The sequence below is a fragment of the Camponotus vicinus genome, unplaced genomic scaffold, assembly GCF_025532165.1.
Source record: "Camponotus vicinus isolate PSW18456_S1 unplaced genomic scaffold, iyCamVici1.0 SCAF_7, whole genome shotgun sequence".
In the NCBI taxonomy this organism is placed as follows: Eukaryota; Metazoa; Arthropoda; class Insecta; order Hymenoptera; family Formicidae; genus Camponotus; species Camponotus vicinus.
The window spans coordinates 1,661,869-1,685,271 of NW_028141979.1; the positions used below are offsets into that span (position 1 = coordinate 1,661,869).

General features: G+C 34.4%; 3 protein-coding genes and 1 pseudogene across 5 annotated transcripts; 3 read left to right on the forward strand and 1 right to left on the reverse strand.

Moving 5' to 3' along the window:
* Window positions 1-444: 444 nt before the first annotated feature.
* LOC145974614 (trehalose transporter 1-like protein) lies at window positions 445-5,920 on the forward strand. Of its 2 annotated transcripts, none has more exons than XM_083104566.1 (5): window positions 445-1,427; window positions 2,151-2,207; window positions 3,516-3,654; window positions 3,788-4,107; window positions 4,322-5,920. In XM_083104566.1, exons 1-5 carry the CDS (start codon window positions 1,230-1,232, stop codon window positions 5,258-5,260), a joined length of 1,653 nt encoding a protein of 550 aa, XP_082960692.1. In that variant the 5' UTR covers window positions 445-1,229; the 3' UTR covers window positions 5,261-5,920. The 2 variants fall into 2 exon arrangements, with proteins under 2 accessions (XP_082960692.1, XP_082960693.1); XM_083104567.1 differs by having other exon boundaries at window positions 445-1,260.
* Window positions 5,921-8,787: 2,867 nt separating this feature from the next.
* LOC145974002 (trehalose transporter 1-like protein) lies at window positions 8,788-13,339 on the forward strand. 2 transcript variants are annotated; one of them, XM_083103721.1, is made up of 5 exons: window positions 8,788-9,426; window positions 10,102-10,158; window positions 11,314-11,452; window positions 11,559-11,878; window positions 12,104-13,339. In XM_083103721.1, the coding sequence occupies exons 1-5, from the start codon at window positions 9,259-9,261 to the stop codon at window positions 13,040-13,042; spliced, it is 1,623 nt and encodes a 540-aa protein (XP_082959847.1). In that variant the 5' UTR covers window positions 8,788-9,258; the 3' UTR covers window positions 13,043-13,339. The 2 variants fall into 2 exon arrangements, with proteins under 2 accessions (XP_082959847.1, XP_082959848.1); XM_083103722.1 differs by having other exon boundaries at window positions 9,306-9,426; window positions 11,351-11,452.
* Window positions 13,340-13,495: 156 nt separating this feature from the next.
* On the forward strand, window positions 13,496-14,841 carry LOC145974003 (trehalose transporter 1-like protein; annotated as a pseudogene).
* Window positions 14,842-16,440: 1,599 nt separating this feature from the next.
* Window positions 16,441-22,081, reverse strand: LOC145974582 (cytochrome P450 307a1). The gene is made up of 3 exons (XM_083104496.1): window positions 20,400-22,081; window positions 17,748-18,539; window positions 16,441-17,551 (listed from the first exon to the last, which is right to left on the reverse strand). Exons 1-3 carry the CDS (start codon window positions 20,794-20,796, stop codon window positions 17,223-17,225), a joined length of 1,518 nt encoding a protein of 505 aa, XP_082960622.1. The 5' UTR covers window positions 20,797-22,081; the 3' UTR covers window positions 16,441-17,222.
* Window positions 22,082-23,403: the final 1,322 nt, after the last annotated feature.

Consider the following 23,403-nt stretch of genomic DNA (forward strand, 5'->3'; position numbering starts at 1 on the left):
TATTTTACATAATCATTAACATAATAGTACATAAATAACTCATATAACTGTAGAACAATTAATACCTCAGATTTAATTATATTAGCATAAAAAAATAGAGAGTTATGATAAAAGTTTTGAATCTGGACAAAATATTTTACGCATAAACATTTTTACACACAATTCCATAATTACAATCTATTGTTTTTTTTATAGTTGTCTGTTTATTAGTTTCAATATAAAACTAAAATTATATATATATATATATATATATATATTTGACATTTGCAAATGTTCCGCTACGATGGCAAATTGACATTCGCGATACGAATGATCTCGGAATTCTGTCGCTCGTTGATCAAATGGGCGTATAAACACGTCCGACTTCCTCCCACATACATCCCTATCTTTTCTGGAAAAAAGCAGTCGGGGATACACTAAATGAAATCCCTGCGTCATTTTCAGTCGATAACGAGTTCCCACTAGTCACAATCGCGGTCTATGCATCGCACGCTAATCGAGAAGCTTGTGAAGTTATTGGTCTACTAGAAAGAGAAATATTCCCTGGAAGAAGATCAATTATGGTGTACGGACCTATTTTTAAAACACCCTGGGCTTGTTACAACGAGAAGAAATCGCTCGAATTGAAAAACAAATATTTAGCGCGCCTTTTTTGAAATTCAGAGATGTACTTGTGAGATTTGAAAATACGTGAGTTGAAAAAACGCGATAGATGTTCCTTAGAATTTCTCGGAACGACGTCTCGAACATCGCACGTACTCGCTTGAATTTGCAATTAACAGGACAATAAATTAGATATATTTATTATTGTCAAATAAAGATAAGATCAAAGATAGACAATCTCGCGCGAGTAGACTATACGCGAAATTATTCGCAAAACTCTTTCGTATCATTTACGTAGTCAGTATACATACAACCAGTTCATGAATGTTGATGAGACTTAAAGCACTTTGTAATATATCGAGCTAATTATCAAATATATAATTATGGATTATAAACATATGTAAAATTGTGAGCCGTGGAAGAAAATGCGAGAAGATAAGTGGTTTTTGTGAAATATGAAAAGGGATTAACGTTTTTAAAATTATAAATCATATTCTATTGCTCGACAGCTAAAAAAATATTGCTGCATCAATTATTATCATATTATTCGATTAATTAAAATTATTCTTATATTATTCAATTGATTATTAATCGAGAAACAAGTGCATTAAAAGGAGAAGACTATCATGACGAATGTAATGGACATTAAGAACGCAGGTGAACGAATATTATTTGATACTAGTGATACAAATAAACAAACTGCCATTAATAACGCTAATGAGTTAACGAATATTAATAATAATATCGTAAATAAAGAAATGGACATTAGCAATATAAGTGAACACATGTCGATAGATAGACATGCAGACAAGATTACACACAAGGTACGTATATATTTCCGATCAAATGCAATAGGTCTGGATTTTGATGTCACAAATGAATTACAATTTTTTTAAAGTTATTTCTCGTGTTTGAATTTTAGTGCTCTCTGTGTTTTTCTTTATTTTCTCAATTAATTTAATTTTAACTTAATTTTTTCTCGATTCTTTCGATATTATTGTTAAAAAAATTTCTTGATATACAATTGATATATAATTTTTTTCGAAAATCAGAGAAAAATGTTCCTCGTTTTTTCAAAATTATTTACATTATATTTCAAAATCCACTTTTCCTTTCAGAAATCATCAGAGATTCGTCGCTTTTACTTTCTGCATATCTTTCTATAATTCCCTTTCTATTTCTAATTAATTTTTAAGACATTTGTTTTTGAAAAATGTTGCATTGTTCGCATTGCAATAACACTTCAGAATTTAGAAAAATTTTATTGATTCATTTCATTCGTTATCGAATAATGTAGGTAGGTTTTATAGTATGAGCTAATACATGTTGCGATTACTCATGCACCTACCAAACAAAAATAGATTTATTCAGCTATGTATTACATTTGGATATTGTTAGAATATTGTTTGACAATTTTCTATTAATCTTAAGAGTAAATACATAGATCATACATTTTGTGACAAAGGAATATTACACAAATTTTAAAAGATGTGATATGGAAACGTAAATGATAATCTATAAACTCTATTAATCTTGCCTTTTCACAGATGGAATCCAACATTGTCGAAGAGAAAAAATGGAAACGAAATGGACTCGTTTATCAAGTATATATTAAAGCTTTTCTTATATGTTTTTGAAAATAATATGACATTACATTATTTTTAAATATATTTCCTTTAAAAGGCAAAGATAAAGATTTAAAATATTACGTCAGAATTACAGATTATAATATCATTTATCAATTATTTATACAAATTAATACACGTAAGCATAGATGACATAATAGAATAATTAGTACCTAAAGCACATGGTTGATGAAAAGTACTATTTAACCGACATAAAAATTAGATAAACTCTATAGAAATTAGCTAATAATATTAAATTTAATAATTAATTATTAATAAACTTAAATATTAATTTAATATTTAATCAATTAATTTATTAAATTTATTAATTATTTATTAATATTTAACCTTTTAAATGCGGCGGTCGTCAAATGTAAACAATTTTATCTTAAAGAATGTTAAAATTAGCTTAATTTTTGAAAGAATAGTATATCATTTAAATAATGTCATATATATATATATGTATATGTTAGCAAATATCTCAATTTTGTCAAAAAAAGTACTCGCTGCAATTTTTATTTGCACTATGATATATTTATCCGTATTAGCATTTCTTACGATTTAGGCTTAAGCGATGTATTTTTTCTTATTTTATGTCAACCAAATGATTTTCGAAAAGTATTAGTTAAGCTATTATTGCGGATTTTTGTCTGAAAATTTAGGATTTTTAAACAACAAGGAAATGCAATTATATACGTATATATATGGTTTATCCTTGATATCTCAAAAAATTTCGAACCTCATTGCACAGTAATGATAAGATATGCTCTATATTACAAGGTATTTTCTCTTAAATCATCTTAATATTTTTACAATTTGTATGATGCGCTATCGCGCATAATATATCGCATTTTGCGCTTCGAAGTGAATAAAACTCTATGATTTTTTATTGCGAAATTTTAAAGTTTAATTACTGGCTTCTAATATTATTTGCATAACAACGTAACAATGTATCTATATTCTGATAAAATATGATTAGAAAAAATTAGAAAAAAAAACGAAATCTCCATGTAATTTATTCCAAAGGACTCATTGATTCATTAAAATTACTTTCGCAAAAAAATAAATTAAAAATATAAGGGAACTAGAATTTCTTTATTTTATTAAAAGAAAATATTATACAGAAAAACAATATTATATTAAAAAATAATTAAAAATCAAATTTATTTCTTTATTTTTTCCAATAAGGCATTTTTTCCAACTTTTATTTTTGGAAGAAAAATAAATAGATTTATTAATATATGTGCGTTTGATACTTTTGTTTGATTCGCAATGTTTCTTTTGCAGATATTAATGAGCTTATGTGCTAATGTTGTTATAATGGGTCCAGTGATGAGTTTTGGTTACAGTGCCGTGGCGGAACCTGTGATGACAGCTCCAAAAACCGACGATTTGCAACTTGACGCTGTTCAGGCAAACTGGATGGGTCAGTGATATAAAATTTGTCGAAAGATTCTTTACGACTTTCAATTATTGAAAAGAAAAAGTTAGATAATTTTATATTAAATAAAATTTTAGATAATTTTCTTTGTTATTTACTAAGAATAAATATGTTGCAGCTACTGCATCTGCGTTAAGTATACCTTTTGGTTCCTTAATCTCGAGCCTCGTGATGAGTCGAGGAAGGAAGATCGGATTATTCGTGACATCGTTAATCTCACTGACGGGTTGGGTGACGATTTGCATGTCGAACAGTTACGAGCAAATTCTGATAGGGAGAATAATTACTGGTATATCTGGGGGCCTGTCAGTCATTTCGACGACGCTATATGTGGTGGAAATAGCGGAAACAAAGTGGCGAGACACGATGCTCGCGGGGGTCTGCATCTCCAGCAATCTCGCTATTCTCATCGTTTACATCTTTGGATACATTTTCAAGGTAAACTTGTTCACGAGTTGTATTTAATCGATCTCGTATTTCTCTGTTGTCATGATTTACTAGAAAACAATAACTAACTCTTGTCTAAACAAGCTTAAAAATTAAAGCTTGTTTAAAAATTCCGTAAATTAAATGCTATCATTATAGTTATATAATTATTGTTATACGAATGATGATGCATGTAATCCTCGTAACTCCATTTTTTCTCTTAAAGGACAAGTGGCGACTAATAGCCATGATGTGCGCTCTATTCCCAACGGTGGCGATTGTTCTAATTTTGCTAGTGATACCCGAGACGCCACTATGGCTGCGGGATCAAAATCGACCCGAGGAAGCACTGAAGATGATGAAAAAGTTCCGCGGCATACCAAAAGACCAACCGGCTCCGGCGGAACTTTTGCTCGAACTGAAGCCGCGGCCACAGAAGAAGAATCAGAATCTGCTGCGACACCTGATAAAGAAGAGTTCCCTAGTGCCATTCGTTATTATGGTTAGCTTCTTCTTTTTTCAACAATTTTCCGGAATCTACGTTGTCATATATAACGCCGTCGGGATTATGGATAAATCTGGAATCCAGATAGATCCTTACATCGGCGCCATACTAATGGGTGTCGCACGTTTCATAGCCACTCTCGTAGTGGCCGGTTTGGCCAAAAAATTTGGTCGACGATTCCCGTCGATTATTTCCGGTATCGGGGTGACAATTTTCATGAGCGGCTTGTCGCTCTATCTCTTCCTGATCGAAAACGGAACTGTCATATCGGATAACGGGATAATCCCAGTAGCATGTATGATGTTATACGGTTTCACCAGCACTCTGGGTTATCTGGTGATACCGTTCGTCATGGTGAGCGAAATATATCCATCCAAGGTCAAGGACGTATTGTCCGGTCTGTCGGTTGCTATAGGTTATATCTTTGGTGCAATAACCATTAAGACGTATCCGGACATGTTGAGACTGATGAGCATGCAAGGTTTATTTCTCTTCTTCGCAATTGTCTCTTTAATCGGTGTAATATTCATCTTTTTATTCCTACCCGAGACAAAAGGAAAAACTCTACGCGAGATCGAGGATATGTTCTCCAAAAAGAAGGTTTTTGAATTACCGGTGGAAGGAGTAGTCGGAGAAGAAGCTTCAAACACGACCTTATAAGAAATTAACAATATTTATGAATGAGAGAAATAAATCACAGATTATTATATTAGTATTAAGTATGTAGAGAAAGATGAGATCAAATCGCGCAATGTTGTGCGATTCATGAAATAAATGTCACATCGTTTTAAGATTCGAGGTGCAATAATTCTGGTAGTATAATTAAAGTAATGTGATGACACAATATTTATTTGAAATATGAAATCTCTTCTTATTAGATTTTTTAGTATGTTATATATTTTATAAAGAATTAAAAAGTAGAAAATATATAGATCAACGTTTACAAAGAAAAAATGATCTTATCATCTGAATAAAATTTTTCAAAATGAAAACGTAAACAGTATTATATATCGAAAATTATATCTTCATAATGCAAAATGTGCCCGCAAACTATGTAAACTTAGAAGTAATGTGTGTTACGAAAGAGAGAATTTTTGTCATCGAAATAAGAGTTTTCACAATGATGACGTAAACAGTATTACAAATCTTAGATTCATATGCAAAATGAGTGAATTTAGAGATTATATTCGTACTAGCTTATCTCATATAAAAGAGATGTGTAATCTCGAGAAAGATAAGACGACACACATATCGGATTATTTTATTAAAATCCACTCCATTTACCGTTTAATAGTTTAAGCGGAGTTAAATCTTCGAGAAGTGAAGATTTAACTCCGCTTAAACTATTAAGTACAAGGTTCTATAATTCATTGTATTGTAAATATTTCTCATCGCGAAAAGATAGAATAATGTGCTATCTTTATTGCTGATCTAAAAAATGATATTGTACAATACATGTACTATATTAGAACTTGTATAAAACTTATGTAAGACGTATAATGTGTAAAGACTATATAAGATTTATTTTTATTATGATAAACTGCAATACCATTTAATTGAAAATATTATGAAGTAATAGTGAAATAAACCATGAATATAGTACTTATATAAGTGTTATAGACAGGTCGCAATATTTTCTTTCCGTTAATTCCTTATGTCAATAAATGTAAGTTAAATTTGATTTATTCTTTCCGCGGTAAAACCCGGGCAGAATGGATTGAAGCAGTGATAAGAATCGAATGTTGACCGATAAAAATATTCGCAATATTATTTACATATTCAACATTAAAGACCTTTCTGTAATTGAATTTACTTCGCAATTAGAATCACCATTTACATTAAATCATCATTTATATCATTTTATAAAGAATGTCTTTTGTATTTTAACAATTTTTATTAAGTTATGTACCTACTTTATTTGGTACAAATTATTTTGCAAACGAGCGATTTTGTAGAACCTCAAAATTTGTCAATTCTATAGTTCTTTCAGTTTGTCGATTAAATTAAATTCAAAAATAATCAAATTTACAAATTCATATAAGTTATTAAAAATGTTAAAAATGTATTACACATATGATGATGTAATTTCATATGTAGAAATGCACATTCTGTGCATTCTACTCTGTGTAGAATGAGAGATTCTGTATCTCTCTTTGTTTCTTCTGAATGTCCGATTAATTAGTCCACCAGGGCTATTGGAGAAAGAATTAATAAATATATCCCATATATAGGATGATCATTGGTATTGTGTTGAAAGTAAACGATTATATCTCTTCTTCTTGTTTTCGATTATTTAGCACACTAGTGTCCAGCATCTGAGACCCGCCAATTTCATTTGAGCCGTTGTAGAAGCCAGTTTATGAGTATGAATGCGCTAAACATTGACGAAAAAGTGTCTCTTAGGGAGTGTTTCTTCAGTAGAGGCAAAATATATACTGACGTATCGTGGATAGTAAATATGGATCTAAAAAAGTTTCAAGCGAAACTGTACTCACATCAGAAGATACGTTTTCTCTTTGAAATCGTGTTATTATCTTATCTATCTTACACGTTATGTTGATAATCTAAAATTTTATTTATTTTTCAATATTTTTTCGCAGAGTTATTGATAATTTTCAAATGTATGTCACTTTGAATAATCGTAGACACGATTTACCCGGATCATCTTGTACCGTTACAATTAATGACGTCAGAGGATATTTCGAAGAAAATCCAAATTTCTCGATTCGTAAAGCTTCTCAGGTTATGAATTTAAAGCGAGAAACTCTGTGCCGATTCCGATAGACAACACTTTAAAAATTTTATATTAGTTTATGCGCGCGAGCAATTTTCGATCCCATTTTTATAATGTTATTTAAATTATTAAAATGTTATATATTTTTGTCATATAGGCATGGCAATAAAATTGACAAGTTTCTTTTATATTTATTTTTTATCATTCATCCTACTTATTGCGAAATTATAATCATTTACTTTTAACACATTCTTAATGGTCACCCTGTATATAATCTCGCTGCAAAATATTATGAAAATTACAAGAATTACTTTTGCGTATATAAAATATCTTTGTGTATAATAAAATATTTCCGCAAATTTAATATGATCCTTTTAATCTTATAATTTATTTATATTTTTTGCATAATCATTAACACAGTAGTATTTAAATAACTCGTATAACTGTAGAACAATTAATATCTCAGATTTAATTCACAATACATAAATATATATTAGCGTGAAAAAATAGAGAGTTATGAAAAAAGTTTCGAACCTCGACAGATTATTATTTTATGCTTATTGCAATTGTTCTCTTGTTTTTATACATAATAATTGGTTTACATTTTCCTTCTTTTTTTTATAAATAAATCAGAACAATCTTGAAATGTAACGATAAATATTTATTATGCATTTCTTTCCACTAAAGTCATTATTAACTCTTTCGCTGCTGTAGAAGCCTTTTAGGCGTTTTGAAATTTTGGTAATTTTATACTGTTGGCATCTTAAGGCGTTCAAGTGTTATCACCTGATGCTATTGGCGCCTCTTTAGGTACTCAGTATTTATATTATCATTCTTCAAATATCTTCTTACTAGTAACTGATACGCGATGCGCGAAAAGTTTCGCCATTTATAGCGATCACGGCTAAATATGTGCCGTTTATCAAGCGCGCTTTGCTGCAACGAAAGGATTAAAGCAATTACTGTGTCTCATGAAGCATTGCGCACAATTGTATAATTATCATCTATTTTTTTTTACATAATTATCTGTTTCAATATAAAAATAAAACTTTGTATATATATATATATATATTTGATATTTGCAAATGTTCAGCCACGATATGGCAAATTGTCATTTGTGACACGAATGATCTCGGAATGAAAAAAAGCAGTCGGGGATACACTGAGTGAAATTCTTGCGTCATTTTCAGTCAATAACGAGTTTTCAGTCAACACTGGTCACGGTTTATATATCGCACGCTACTCGAGAAGTTCGTGAATTTATTGGTGTAACTATTCTACTAAGAGAAATATTCCCTCGCTCGAAGAAGATCAATATTATGTTGTACGGACTCTTCGATCTATTTTTAAAATAAGGAAGAGTCTTTCCTATCCCCACTCTATTGCCGTGCAACATACTGAATCGTCTTGATTTCGGGAATCGCCAGGAATCAAAATCCCGATCTGTCCCGAGTCCCGATATTACCGAAAGGTAATCTCGATTCTCGTCATAGCAGATAGTCTTTATCTCATCCCCATTCTATCCACTTGTGAATCCGACTGAGATACGTACATGACAAAGACTGTCGAGATCGAGCGCGAGTAGGACGATATTTGCTCGTCTCTATTTACAAGCAGTTCATGAATGTTAAGAGAGAAAATACTTTGTAATATAGTATCGAGCTAGTTATCGAATATATTAAGGATCATAAACAAATGTAAAATTGTGAGATGTGAAAAAAAGTGCGAAAAAAGAAGTGATTTTTGTGAAGGGTGAAAAAGGATTGATGTTTCTAAAATCATAAATTCTTTTCCTCGACAACTGAGAAAATATTACTGCATAAATTATTGTCATATTAATTGACTAATTAAAATTATTGTTATATCACTCGATTGATTAATAATCGAAAAACAAATGCATTGAAGGAGGAGACTATCATGACGAATGTATACTATAATATTAACTAATATTAATGATGCAAATAGACAAACTGCCATTAATAACGCTAATGAGTTAATGAACGTTAATAGTATCATGAATGGACAAATGGATGTTAACAATATAAATGAACACATGTCGACATGTAGACATGTAAACAAGATTACACACAAGGTACGTATATATTTCCGATCAAGTACAATAAGTCTGGATTTTGATGTCACAAATAAATTACCAAGTTATTTCTGGTGTTAGAATTTTAGTGCTCTTTGTGTTTTTCTTCAGTTTCTCGATTCTTTCGATGTTATTGTTAAACAAATTTCTTGCTATACAATGGATACATTATTTTTTTCGAGAATTAGAGAAAAATGATCTTTGTTTTTTCAAAAGTATTTACATTATTTTCCATTATCCAATTTTCCTTTCAGAAATCACCGGCGCTTCGTCTCTTTTACTTTCTGTAAATCTCTTTCTGTAATTCCCTTTCTTCTTTTGAACTAATTTTTAAAAGATATTTATTTTTGAAAGATATTGTTGCATTGTTTGCATTACGATAATACGCTTCAGAGTTCAGTAAATTTCATTGACCGTTATCGAACAATTTAGGTAGGCTTTATAGTATGAGCTGATAAATGCGTTACTATTACGCATACTCCTACCGAGGTTTATTCAGCTATGTATTACATTTGGATATTGTTAGAATATTGTTTCACAGTTTTCTATTTATCTTAAGATTTAATACATATCATAGATTTTGTGATCACAAAGAATACTACAAAAATTTTAAAAGATGTGATATGGAAACGCAAATGATAATCTACAAACTCTATTAATTTTGTCTTTTTACAGATGGAATCCAGCATTGCCGAAGAGAAAAAATGGAAACGAAATGGAGTAATTTATCAAGTATATATTAAATTTTCCTTATATATTTCTTATGAAAATAATATTACATTACAATTTTTTTAAATTATATTTCCCTTAAAAGGCAAAGAAAAGATAAAGATTTAAAACATTACGTCAGAATTACAGATTATAATATCACTTATCAATTATTTATATAAATTAAATTTATTAATTAATTATTAATCTTTAATTTATTAAATGCGGCGGCCGTGAAACAATTTCATAATAAAGAATATTAAAATCAGCGTAATTGAAACACTAGTATTTTATTTTATTAAAATGAAATACTAGTGTTTCAAACATGACGCTTATTTTAATATTTAATTAATTAATTTAATATTAATATGTTAACAAATATCTCAACTTTATCAAAAAAAATACTCGCTGCAATTATTATTTGCACTATGATATATTAATCCGTATTTGCATTTCTTATGATATAAGCGATGTATGTTTTCCCATTTTATCAAACAAAATGATTTTCGAAAAGTTTTAGTTAAGCTACTATTGCAGTTTTTCGTATCAAAATTTGGGAATTTTGAACAACAAAAAAAAGGCAATTATATATGTATACATATGGTTTATCCTTGATTTCTCAAGAAATTTCGAATCTCAGTCATTGCACAGTAGTGATAAGATACGCTCTATCGATATTACAAGATATTTTCTCTGATGAACATCTTAATATCTTTAAAATTTTTATGAAGCGCTATAAATACAACACATTTTGCGCTTCGAGTTGAATAAAACTATGATTTTTTATTACGAAATTTTAAAATTTACTGGCTTCTAATATTATTTGCGTAACAGCGTAACACTGTATTTATATTCTGATAGAATATGATTAGAAAAAATTAGAAAAAGAACGAAATGTCCATGTAATTTATTCCAAAGGTCTTATTAATTCGTTAAAATTACTTTCGAAAAAAATAAATTAAAAATTTAAGAGAACTAGAATTTCTTTATTTTATTAACAGAAAATATTATAAAGAAAAACAATATTATGTTAAAAAATAATTAAAAATCAAATTTATTTATTTCTTTATTTCCAATGAGGCATTTTTTCCAACATTTGGTTTTAGCAGAAAAATAAATAGATTTATTAACATATGTGCGTTTGATACTTTTGTTTGATTCGCAATGTTTCTTTTGCAGATATTAATGAGCTTATGTGCCAATGTTGTTGAAATAGGTACAATGGTGAGTTTTGGTTACAATGCCGTAGCGGAACCCGTGATGATAACTCCAAAAACCGACGATTTACAACTTGACGCTGTTCAGGCAAACTGGATCGGTCAGTGATATAAAATTTGTCGAAAGGTTCTTTACGACTTTCGATTATCGAAAAGAAAAATTAGTATCATCCCTTTCATTATTTACTAAGAATTAATCTGCCGCAGCTACTGCATCTGCGTTAAGTATACCTTTCGGTTCCTTAATTTCGAGCTTCGTGATAAGTCGAGGAAGGAAGATCGGCTTGTTCGTGACATCGTTAATCTCACTCACGGGTTGGGTGACGATTTACATGTCAAATAGTTACGAGCAAATTCTGATAGGGAGAATAATTACTGGTATATCTACGGGCATGTCAGTGATCTCGGCGACACTATACGTGACGGAAATAGCGGAATCAAAGTGGCGAGGCACCATGGCCGCGTGGATCAACATTTCCGACAATATCGCTGTTCTCATCGTTTACATCTTTGGATATATTTTCAAGGTAAACGTTCATGAATTGTATTTAATCGATCTCGTATTTCTCTGTTGTCATAATTTATTAAGAAACAATATTTAACTGTTATCTCAAGCTTAAAACTTAGAACTTGTTTAAAAATTCTGCAATTTAAATGCTATCATTATAGTTACATAATTATTGTCGTACGTACGATATATAATACGAATGATGATGCTTGTAATCCTCATAACTTCATTTTTTCTCTTAAAGGACAATTGGCGACTAATAGCCTTGATGTGCGCTCTATTCCCAGTAGTGGCGATTGTTCTGATTTTGCTAGTGGTATCCGAGTCACCACTATGGCTGCGGGATCAAAATCGATCCGAGGAAGCGCTGGAGATCATGAAAAAGTTCCGCGGAATACCAAAGGACCAACCGGCTCCAGCAGAAGTTCTACTCGAACTGAAGCCGCGGCCACAGAAGAAAAATCAGAATTTGCTAAAATACCTGATAAAGAGGAGTTCCCTAGTGCCATTCGTCATTATGGTCAGCTATTTCTTTTTTCAACAATTCTCCGGAATCTTCGTTGTCATATATAACGCCGTCGAAATTATGGATAAATCTGGAATTCGGGTAGATCCTTACATCGGCGCCATCCTGACAGGTGTCGCACGTCTCATAGCCAGTCTCCTAACAGCCGGCGTGTCCCGAAAATACGGTCGAAGAATCCCATCGCTGGTTTCCGGTATCGGGATGACAATTTCCATGAGCGGCTTGTCGCTCTATCTCTTCCTGATCGAAAATGGAACTGTCATATCGGATAACGGGATAACTCCAGTAGTATGTATGATGTTATACGTTTTCACCAGCACTCTGGGTTACCTGATAATACCGTACATCATGGTAGGCGAAATATTTCCATCTAAGGTCAAGGATGTACTGTCCGGTCTGTCGGTCGCTATAAGTTACCTCCTCAGCGCAATAACCATTAAGATATATCCGGACATGTTGAGACTGATGAGCATGCAAGGTTTATTTCTCTTCTTCGCAATTATCTCTTTGGTCGGCGTGGTATTCATCTTTTTATTCTTACCCGAGACAAGAGGGAAGACTCTGCGCGAGATCGAGGATATGTTCTCCAAGAAGAAGGTTTTTGAATTACCGGTGGAAGGAATAGTAGGAGAAGAGACTTCAAACACAACCTTATAAGAAATTAAGAATATTTATAAATAAGAGAAATAAATCACGAATTAATATTACTATTAAATATGCAGAGGAAGATGAGATCAAACCACGCAATGTTGTGTGATTGATGAAATAAACGTCACATCGTTTTATGATGTTTCGAGTTACAATGATTCTAATAGTATAATTGAATAATAGGATGACAAATATTTATTTGACATATATGTATATATATATGATATCTCTTCTTAATATTCTTTTTAGTATGTTATATATTTAATAAAGAATTATAAAGAATTTAAAAATTAGAAAATATATAGATCAATGTTAACGAAGAAAAAATTTAGATAATCTTGTCATCTGAATAAATTTTTTCAAAATGAAAACGTAAACAGTATTATATATCGAAAATATATATTTTCATATGCAAAATGTGCTCGCAAACTATGTAAGTAGTTATACATATACATATTACTTAAAAGTAATATGTATTATGAAAGAGAGAACTTTTGTCACCAAAATAAGAGTTTTCAGAATGATGACATAAACAGTATTACAAATCTTAGGTTCATATGCGAAATGAATTTAAAAAATTACATTCATAATAGCTTGAGATTTTCATATAAAAGTAGTGTGTAATTTTGAGAATGACAAGATGATACACACACATATCGGATGAATTTATTAAAATCTATTTACCGTTTAATAGTTTAAGCAGAGTCAAACCTTCGAGAAGTGAAGTTCAAGGTACTTATAATTCATTGTATTGTAAATATTTCTCATCGCGAAAAGATAGATTAATGTGCTATCTTTATTGCTGATCTAAAAGAATTGATATTGCGTAAAATATCGGTAATACATGTAGTATATTAGAACTTGTATAAGACTTATGTAACATGTGTAATGTATAAAGACTATATTAGATTTATTTTTACTATGCTAAATAATCAAAATCGATATGAGGAAGCGCTGAAGATCATGATAAAGTTCCGCGGCATACCAAAGGATCAACCGGCTCCAGCAGAAGTTTTGCTCGAATTGAAGCCGCGGCCACAGAAGAAGAATCAGAATCTGCTGCGACACCTGATAAAGAGGAATTCCCTGGTGCCATTCATCATAATGATCAGCTACTTCTTTTTTCAACAATTCTCTGGAATCTATGTTGTCATATATAACGCCGTCGAGATTATGGATAAATCTGGTATTCAGATAGATCCTTACATCGGCGCTGTTCTGATAGGTGTCGCACGTTTCATAGCCTGTATCCTAGTGGCTGGCGTATCCCGAAAATTTGGTCGGCGAATCCCATTGATGATTTCCGGTATCGGGATGACAATTTTCATGAGCGGCTTGTTACTATATGTCTTTCTGGTCGAAAACGGAACTGTCATATCGGATAACGGAATAATCCCAGTAGCATGTATGATGTTATACGTTTTCACCAGCACTCTGAGTTATCTGGTGATACCGTTCGTCATAGTAGCTGAAATATATCCATCCAAGGTCAAGGACATACTGTCCAGTCTGTCGGTTGATACATGTGCTATAGGTTATCTCTTGAGCGCATTAACCATTAAGACGTATCCGGACATGTTGAGACTGATGAGCATGCAAGGTTTATTTCTCTTCTTCGCGATTATCTCTTTAGTCTGCGTGATATTCATCTTTTTATTCTTACCCGAGACAAAAGGAAAAACTCTGCGAGATCGAGGATATGTTCTCCAAGAAGAAGGTTGTTGAATTACCAGCGGAAGGAGTAGTTGGAGAAGAAGCTTCAGATATGGCGGTCCGCTAAAAAATTATGAATATTTATGAATGAGAGAAATAAATCACGAATTAATATCAATATTTTATTTGTTTCCGTTAATCATCCTTATATCAATAAATGTAAGTTAAATTGGATTTATTCTTCCCGCGATAAAACTCGGACAGACAGATTGACGCAGTGATAAAAATCGAATGTTAACTGATAATGAGCATAAAAATATTCGCGTGTAATATTATTTACATATTCAACATTAAAGAGCTTTTTGATACTGCGGTTGGTTTTACTTCGCGATTCGATAATATCATTTTCTAACGAATGTCTTTTATAAGTTATGTATCTATTTTATTTCATGCAAATTATTTTGCACGGAAAATCAAGCGATTTTGTAGAACTTCAAAATTTGTCAATTTGTCAATTTTAAAGTTCTTCAGCAGTATCGATTAAATTAATTCATAATCACAAATTTACAAATTTATGTAAGCTATATTTTAAAAATTTATTATACATATGACGATGAAAATACATACGTATTACATATGTACATATATAAATGTCTCTCGTATTTTATTATTAAAATCTTAAATAATAAATTAACAAATTGTGTAACAATCATGATAATTAAATAACAAACACAAAATATACAATTTGTGCAGCGTGAAGTATAAATGGGACTCGGTGGAGAAACAAGACGAGATGATTATCATGATTACTGACAATAATAAAAGATGATAATAATAATATAGTAAGTGATATAATATATAATATATAATAATAATAATATATAGAATAATTGTAATATGTAATAATAATTAACGTGTAAATATATCTAGATGTACAATAATCAAAATAAATTATTACCTGCGAGGTAGTACAGGAAAAGAAATATTATCTGTCAAAAACCAAGAATTTTCGAACATTTCGAGAAAACACCGCTGTGTCTTTGCAGTTTTATTTCTCAACGCGATCGTTTACATTACTTTTCTCCCCTGTCTGCTCATGTGCTCCTAAAAAGAAATTATTTCGCATCCTCCTATTTTCGCATCTATTCTTTTACGTCACGAGATTTTTAAGCGACGATATACAACGAAGATAGGGAAGTACATGCGCGTGTTTTAATTTAATAACGTAACAAGAAGAAGAAGAAACTAGAGCGAATTGTACAACGCAAATTTACGTGCGTGAATAATATAAAATTTGCGCTTCCCTATCGTGAAAATAAAAATAAAATCTTAAGCTTTCGAGTTGAAAAGTGCAAAGCTGAAATCTCCCGCAAAACTCATTATTGCGAATACATTTTAAAGCATGTAACAAAACTGGGCATTCTTCCAGAGATAAATGCCAGTTGTGGTAATACACGTTTAAACTCGAAGGTGCTAATGTGTTCAGTCTTCTTCTTCTTCGATTATCTTTAAATATTAAACCGAAGTTATATATATGCATGAATCGTCCGGACTTTAGCCCTAGCACTCTCTCTGTTGTGATATCCCCTTTGTTAATATATGTTTATACATTTAACGAAAGAGATCTTACTTTATAAATGAGCATTCGCTAAATAATAAGCGAGGCGTGATGATCTCTCTAAAACAATTTTCGTTCATGATCGAGACTTAATAATCATTTGATTCAGAGAATATCATAAATGATTTGGTAGCTTTGTTTACGACAATTCATCACTGCAATCTTTAATCAACTTAGAAATTAAAGATCTCTTAATATAAATTAGCACACGACATTAAAATTTCAGAATTGAGAGAGAGAGAAAGAAAGAGAGAATTGACATTAAATTGTTCGCTTAAATCAATTATCTATCTACTTATCTACAATACTTTTCAAAATAAATCAAATCGTATAACTCCCATTTAAATCCAGATCCTATAAAATATAAGATAATTAATATAATACAAAATAATTAAGATAATAAAGATTTAATTTTAGTAAGATAATTAAGAAAGATCGAAACTGCCGTGCTCGGGCTCCGTGCATTTTTGCGCCTAGAGCATGAGTCGAGGAGCGATCCAATTAGCTATCTTAACGGTCTAGTAATGTCAGTAAAGCTCTGTTGACGGAAATCGAATATCTTTCATTCGTTCCCGAACCTAACATATTCCCATATCCCTAACATCAGTAAAGCTTCGTTCAAATCAAAAGCCTCTTTTTAGCTGCTGGGTCTTCGTAATATTTAACAAAAGCTCCGCCGACGCATGAAACGCTTACGTCAGGCCTCTATCAAGCGTTTGACGATATCGAATGTCGTCTTTTAAACCTTGCATTCGATTTATCGTTGATGTTCCACGATCGGCGGCGAAGTTTTTGGAAGCCCAGCTCGTGATCGAGTCGACATAAGTGTCGAATCTTATTCTCGATTATTCGACGAGAAATCGAAACCGCATTCCGATTTCATCGACTCGACCAGATTCGCTTTTCCCTCTGCCCACTCTACCGTCTCTTGAAGTGGAAGTTGAAACTCTTTTCTGGAAGCGCCAGATTGCCGATAGGGATCTTATAGTTCTCCTTCTCTACCGGCACTATGTTGAAATTCTTCAACAAAGTGGCTATTGTTGAGAAGCTGATGTACTGAACCATTTTGTAGCCCATGCAAGATCTCCGACCGCCGCCGAACGGTAGGAAGTGCTCCGGCTTCAAGAGTTTACCATTCTGCACGAATCTCTCTGGCATGAACTCCTTGGGAGATGTCCACAGTTCCTCCGACATATTTAGATCATAGTTGTTCAGGAAGATAAATGTATCCTTCTCGATCTTGTAACCTGTAATAAGGAATTAAGTAAACTTAATAAAATTCGCAGAATTTCCGACAATTCGTAAAATTGTCGCAAATATTCATAGATGTAAAGCTAAAGATCCATAAATTTTATCACGATTTTGTAAAATATAAATGAAAGAGGCGATATAAGCTATGTGACGTTTAATGACGTATCGTAAAGAAGAGAGAAAATTACTCACCGGCCACGGAACTATCTTGATTAGCCACGTGCGGTACGATGGGACTGGCGATCAGTCTGATCGCCTCGAGGATGATAGCTTCCGTGTATGGCATCTTTCCCCTATTTTCCAGGCCGACAAATCTGCCCGGAATCTCGACACTGTCGATTTCCATCTGCGCTGTTCTCTGCACGTGCGGTCGAGTGACCAGGTATCCGAGTATCTTGACAAGGAGATTGCCGACAGCCGAGTGACCTCCTACGATGTCCTCCAGCGCGAACATCGCTATGTCCCAGGTCATCTTAGGCTCGGCATCAATCTTGATGTGATTGATCAGACAGTCCACGTAATCTTCTTCGGGTATAATCGACTTCCAGTTGGCCAGACGGTCTCCGATGACATACTTCTCCATAAATTGCTTGACTTCGTGGGTCCAATTAATCATCCTCGTCATGTTTTTCTGGTGCAGCGGCATCAGGAATGGCATAAAGTCCGCGGCATAGCCTTGGTTCACCTCGTAGAATACCTTGTCGAAATTCTTGATCATCTCGCGGAAAGGAACGTCGCCGAGGGGGAAGCTACGCGAGCAAAAGTACTTGAGGAAGACGTTCGCGCACGTGTGCATGATCAGCGGTTTGGCGTGAAGGGTTTTGCCGGCAATGCCGTTGAGGTAATCGACCAATAGCTCTACCTCGGCACCGATGATGCCATTCAGTTGGTTAAACCGCGTGGTGAAGGCACGAGGGAAGGTGTGCGCTCGCAGCATCTCTCTTCGCGTCTTCTGAACGTCCGACCAGTTGCAGAACGCCAGAGCTACGGAAGAAGAAATTCGTACATGCATCTCAATCTATCTCGTTGAAATATATTTGGAGTACAAGTTTGGAGGAAATATATAAAAATATATATCATTAGATATGTAAAAAAATGAAAAGAGATCACTTTCAAGACATTTACATATTATATATATTTGTTATTATAATGTATAGTCTCTTCGATTAGTTTCGCTTTTCATTATATGATGATTTACAACAACTCGCAACGGAAACAGCTGACGTCGGGACATCATGATAGCGAACATACCTATTCCACGAACGCATCGCGGATCAAATTACCGAATCAAGGCGACGTTGAACTTGACCTTGTTTCTGCGCGTAACGACTCATTTCAAAACGTCATCGATTTGCAAGAGATAAATTTGTCGATGTATGCTCCCTTTCTACTGTAATGCGAACGCACAATTATGCGGCATCGATTTTCATAGCGGCCGATACGCTCGATATGAAATCGAAACGGAAGAGGAACGACAGCAGGAAGTGACCCGGTTTTACGCCGCCCGAGAACCTGAAGAGCGATATTTCCACGGCAATATATTATTAAATCAGAATTAAAGAGAGTTAGGGCATCTCGAAAAATGTCTTGCTTAACTAATTTTTAATATTTTTCTGATATATCCTAGATTTCTTAAATATGATAAATATGAATAATATTTTTCTGATATATCCTAGATTTCTTAAATATGATAAATATGAATAATATTTTTCTGATATATCCTAGATTTCTTAAATATGATAAATAAGAAAGATATACTGGACTTTTTCGCACTAGAGTTATTTAAAATATTATATAAAAAATTTTTCAAACAGATTATCATAAAAAATAAATTTTTAAAACATTTATTATGAGATATAAAAAAATCAAGAAATTGACCAGTAACTTATTATCTGCAATATACGACAAACATATCCTAGCCAGATGATTATATTAAAATAAATGGGTTTGCTATGTAATCATAGAGAAATGAACGAATAGAATGATCCAAAGAGTTGAATCGATCTTCTTGGATCGCGATGTACAATGGCAGTGTGTTTCGATGATAGATTACCCTTGATCCTGTTTGTCGGGTAAACCAGGAACGCGTGAAAGTGGTACCGTGACCTTTCCGGCTGCACTTGGTACCGCTTCTCGCGCTGACCTTAGCACGAGTTTCGGCGCGGATGGCACGGACGAAAATGCGCGACGCGAGGGAAATAGGCGAAAAATAAATATCGAGCGCGTACGGTACGCGTGATTATATGCGTAAGTCGCTCACGTGTCTCGTGCGAGCGCGCGACACGCAGCAAGGTCGTTAGCATGAGGAGCGATCTTTCGGGACTTCTGACAAAGCGTTGACAAGCCAGGACTTGCTATATCGATGAATATATCCGCGCAATCAGCGAAAGGATAAATCGCGAACGGTAAATTACGATCAGCTGGAATTTTCTCTGATCTCCCTGATGATGCGATCGGTCGACACGCAACAGCTAACCGTGACCTAAAGCGCTGAGAGAGTGATTCGTTGCGGTTGCACGAGCGTAATTGATCTCTGTTTCGACCAAGCGATCCGAGAATTTTAACTGACACCCCATTAGTTGCTCTTAATTATTTTTATACGCGAAATTATCTCGGCCAAATCCTGCGATTTTTCGCTTCCTCGGCAAGAATTAAAAGACGAAAAAATTATTCGTTATTTTCAGAAATATATTTGTTATTTTTTATTTATACCGTCCAAATTTTAATTATTATTTTCCTTACAATTAATCGATATTATTATTAGAATTTTAATTCCTTTTTGAAATAAAGAATAAATTTGAAATTATTTTTAATCAAAAAAGATACATAAAATAAAATACTTACAATTCTCTTTGTTACCGAAGAGAAGATGATATCTGACAAAGTTGGGGCGAGAATCAAAGTGATGGCCTTTAGCGATCAGGATTTCCTTGATGTTCTCCAGTCCATTGACGACGACGCAGGGTAGGGAGCCCATCTTAAGTTTGATCACCTGGCTGTCATAGATCCTGACGAGATCAGCAAAAGCCTTGTAAGGCACATCGTAGCGTCCCAAGATATGAAGAGAACCGATGATCGGCCAGGGCTTGGGTCCTGGGGGGTCCAGTAGAATAGATGGCTCCTCGTCTTCGTACAACTTCTTCGGCCTCTTTCTCGATTTGATGTGATCCACCAGGATCAAGATCAAAGCCACAAGGGTGACGGCGAGCAAAAAGTACGTCGTGGCGCTGATAGGGATCATTCTTGGACACAATCACAAATTTCTCCACTAAAAAATACTCGCTTTCCTTTCTTACGATGACCCGGAAGAATGTTTTGCGGTACTTCTTAATGATGAGTTTTTCCGAATTTAAAATCTCTTTGGAAATAAATTTTTTTGGATCGAGACGCACGTGGATCTTGATGGTTCGACTGCTCCTGAATATCGACGAGACAATTTTTCGACTCTAACCCTGGATAATCTATCGCTTACTTCCCCAGAAAAATATCAACGCTATCGTACGTGTCGATTGATCAGGACGCAAGCTCCTTGTGGGTCCGTCTGTGAACGGTCCGCCGATCTGGCTCGGTCTGTGGGGATAGGATGGTTGCCCGGCTATCTTATATAGCCGGGCGTAATGTAGTCAGCACATTTGCGTCGAGCACTGTACGCCTCAACCCCATACATATGGATTCGTGTTGAGACGAAGTGGGTAGCGAGGAGAAGGAAGAGAAGAAGGAGGTGACAGTGGAGGAAGAGGAAAAAGAGGAGGAGGAGATGGACACTCTCGTAAAACGCAAGAGCTGTACCCCTCTGCCTTTGCTTCGACGGAAACGAATTTCAAGAAAACCTGAAAAGAGACATACTCGCTTTACGCGGGTTGGTAGGACCCGCGGCAGGATCCGTAGAGCGGAGGGAGAAGGGAGCCGGAGGGAAGCGGATGCGCCGGCGGAGGGATGATCGCGAGGTTGTCGGAGAAGAGAGAGGAGGAAAAGGGCCCCGGATGACACGCGGTGGAGCAGGGAGCAGCCCATAGGTAGTAGGGGCGGGTGGAAGAGAAGAGGGGAGAAGAATCATCTCTTGGTAGGGCCTCCTGGGCAAAGCAAGGGACACTTCTTGCCCTCGACTTCTCTCCTTAAGGTGCCATCGAGTTTTCTGGCAGCCAAGATGGTGGTGTGCGTACTCGCCTCGACTCGATTCGACGGAAATTATTCGATGTACTCGAATGTATTCACCGGATCGGGGGGAATTGGCGATCGACGGTAATTCGCTTTTGATACACCGCGGGGTACGTGGACGGAGAATGAAGTTTCGTTTTTCACGAGGCGGTCGGCTGATACGACCGGTATGGTGTCATGGTTGAACGTTTTGATAAGTATGTGGGAACCGAGTCGTATTGCAAGAAGGTGGACGTGCATCGAAGATGCATCGAGAGAGAAATAAGAGGAACCAGATACGTGACTGTCTGTATTTTTACCGGAAACAGAGGAGCCACAGAGCCGCTTTTTTTATATCATCCAAGCTCAGTCACACAATGCATATAAATTAAGCATTTATATCGTATCATTGGAATCATATAAATTATTCTATCATCGCGTTGAAAGTTGAATGAAATTTTTGGCGTTAAAAGAATTATATTTGATTATATTTCATTTTGATATTAGAAGGAAAGAAATATTTTATTGTATAATTTTTTCTCGATATCTGAAATTTTCATGCGTTATCAGGCTTGTTTGGGGCGGTAGACTTTGTTTACGTCTGGAACGATTTTTCTCATCGGGAAAAATAAATCGATCGATCTTGAATCCGAAATCTGTCTCAGCAGGATGTTGAATAGCGTTATGTAACTGTGAGACAACTATGCGAATGCATTTCGTTCGACGAGACGGAAGTGAAATATACAATTCCAATGATGTCTTCTTTTCCTTTCATCCATATTAATTTAGCTTATCAGCGTAGATATTATTTATTTACGAAGGACAAACGAATTTAATCATTCTTCTTTCTGATATAATAATTATGAAAGTGAACGCAATTTTCAAAGAAAACGCACTTACGACATGTATTTGCGCAATTATGTCGATAAGAAGAAATTAAGAATTCAAATTTTTCTTTTCAAAATTTAAAATCAATATCTCGGCATTTCTTATCCCAGGCGTAAGCAGAAAATGCAAAGTTGTCATATGAAAAACACACTCTGCGATCTCGTAAAACCTGTGTGTTCGCTACTAACACTAAATCCTCGTATTTCGTTTTCGTTACGGTTCTCGAACGGAAAAGGGGGGGGGAGGGGAAGGAGGGACGTAAAACGAGTCGAAAATATTGTAAAAAAATAATTTTAACGGAATACTAAAAATTTAACATCGCAATACGATCAAAGATATTCATTATTTGGATGAGGAAGTATACGCAGGAGGAATATCTCGAATTTGTTTGAATTAATGAATAAAGCATAAGTATATACAGTGATAGGTGCGTATGTGTCTGTCTCTCCCCCCGCCGAGACGGGGGGAGAGGGGGTCCTTCCGTGGTCCGCGTGGCTCAGACGTGACACACCCCTCTTCCCCACCGATCGGTGCCGCGATTTTTTTCCCTCTCACTCGCCGCGACAGTAAAGAGATTACTTCATTCGTATCGACTGGCATTATCGAGAGTTGATTTCTGGGAAGCTAGCGGTACCGGTCTCTCTGACCGTCGCTGCTGCTACCGTCTCAGCTCGCCAAATCAACTCTAGAGACGAGGCGCGTAACGGGAAAGTCATCTCCTCTTCGAGCAACAGCCGGAAGCCGCGTTCCCGTCGTCGCGTTATCGTCGTCGTCGTCGTCGGCGCGATTTTTCATTTCGCTTTCGTACGCGATCTCTCTCGCG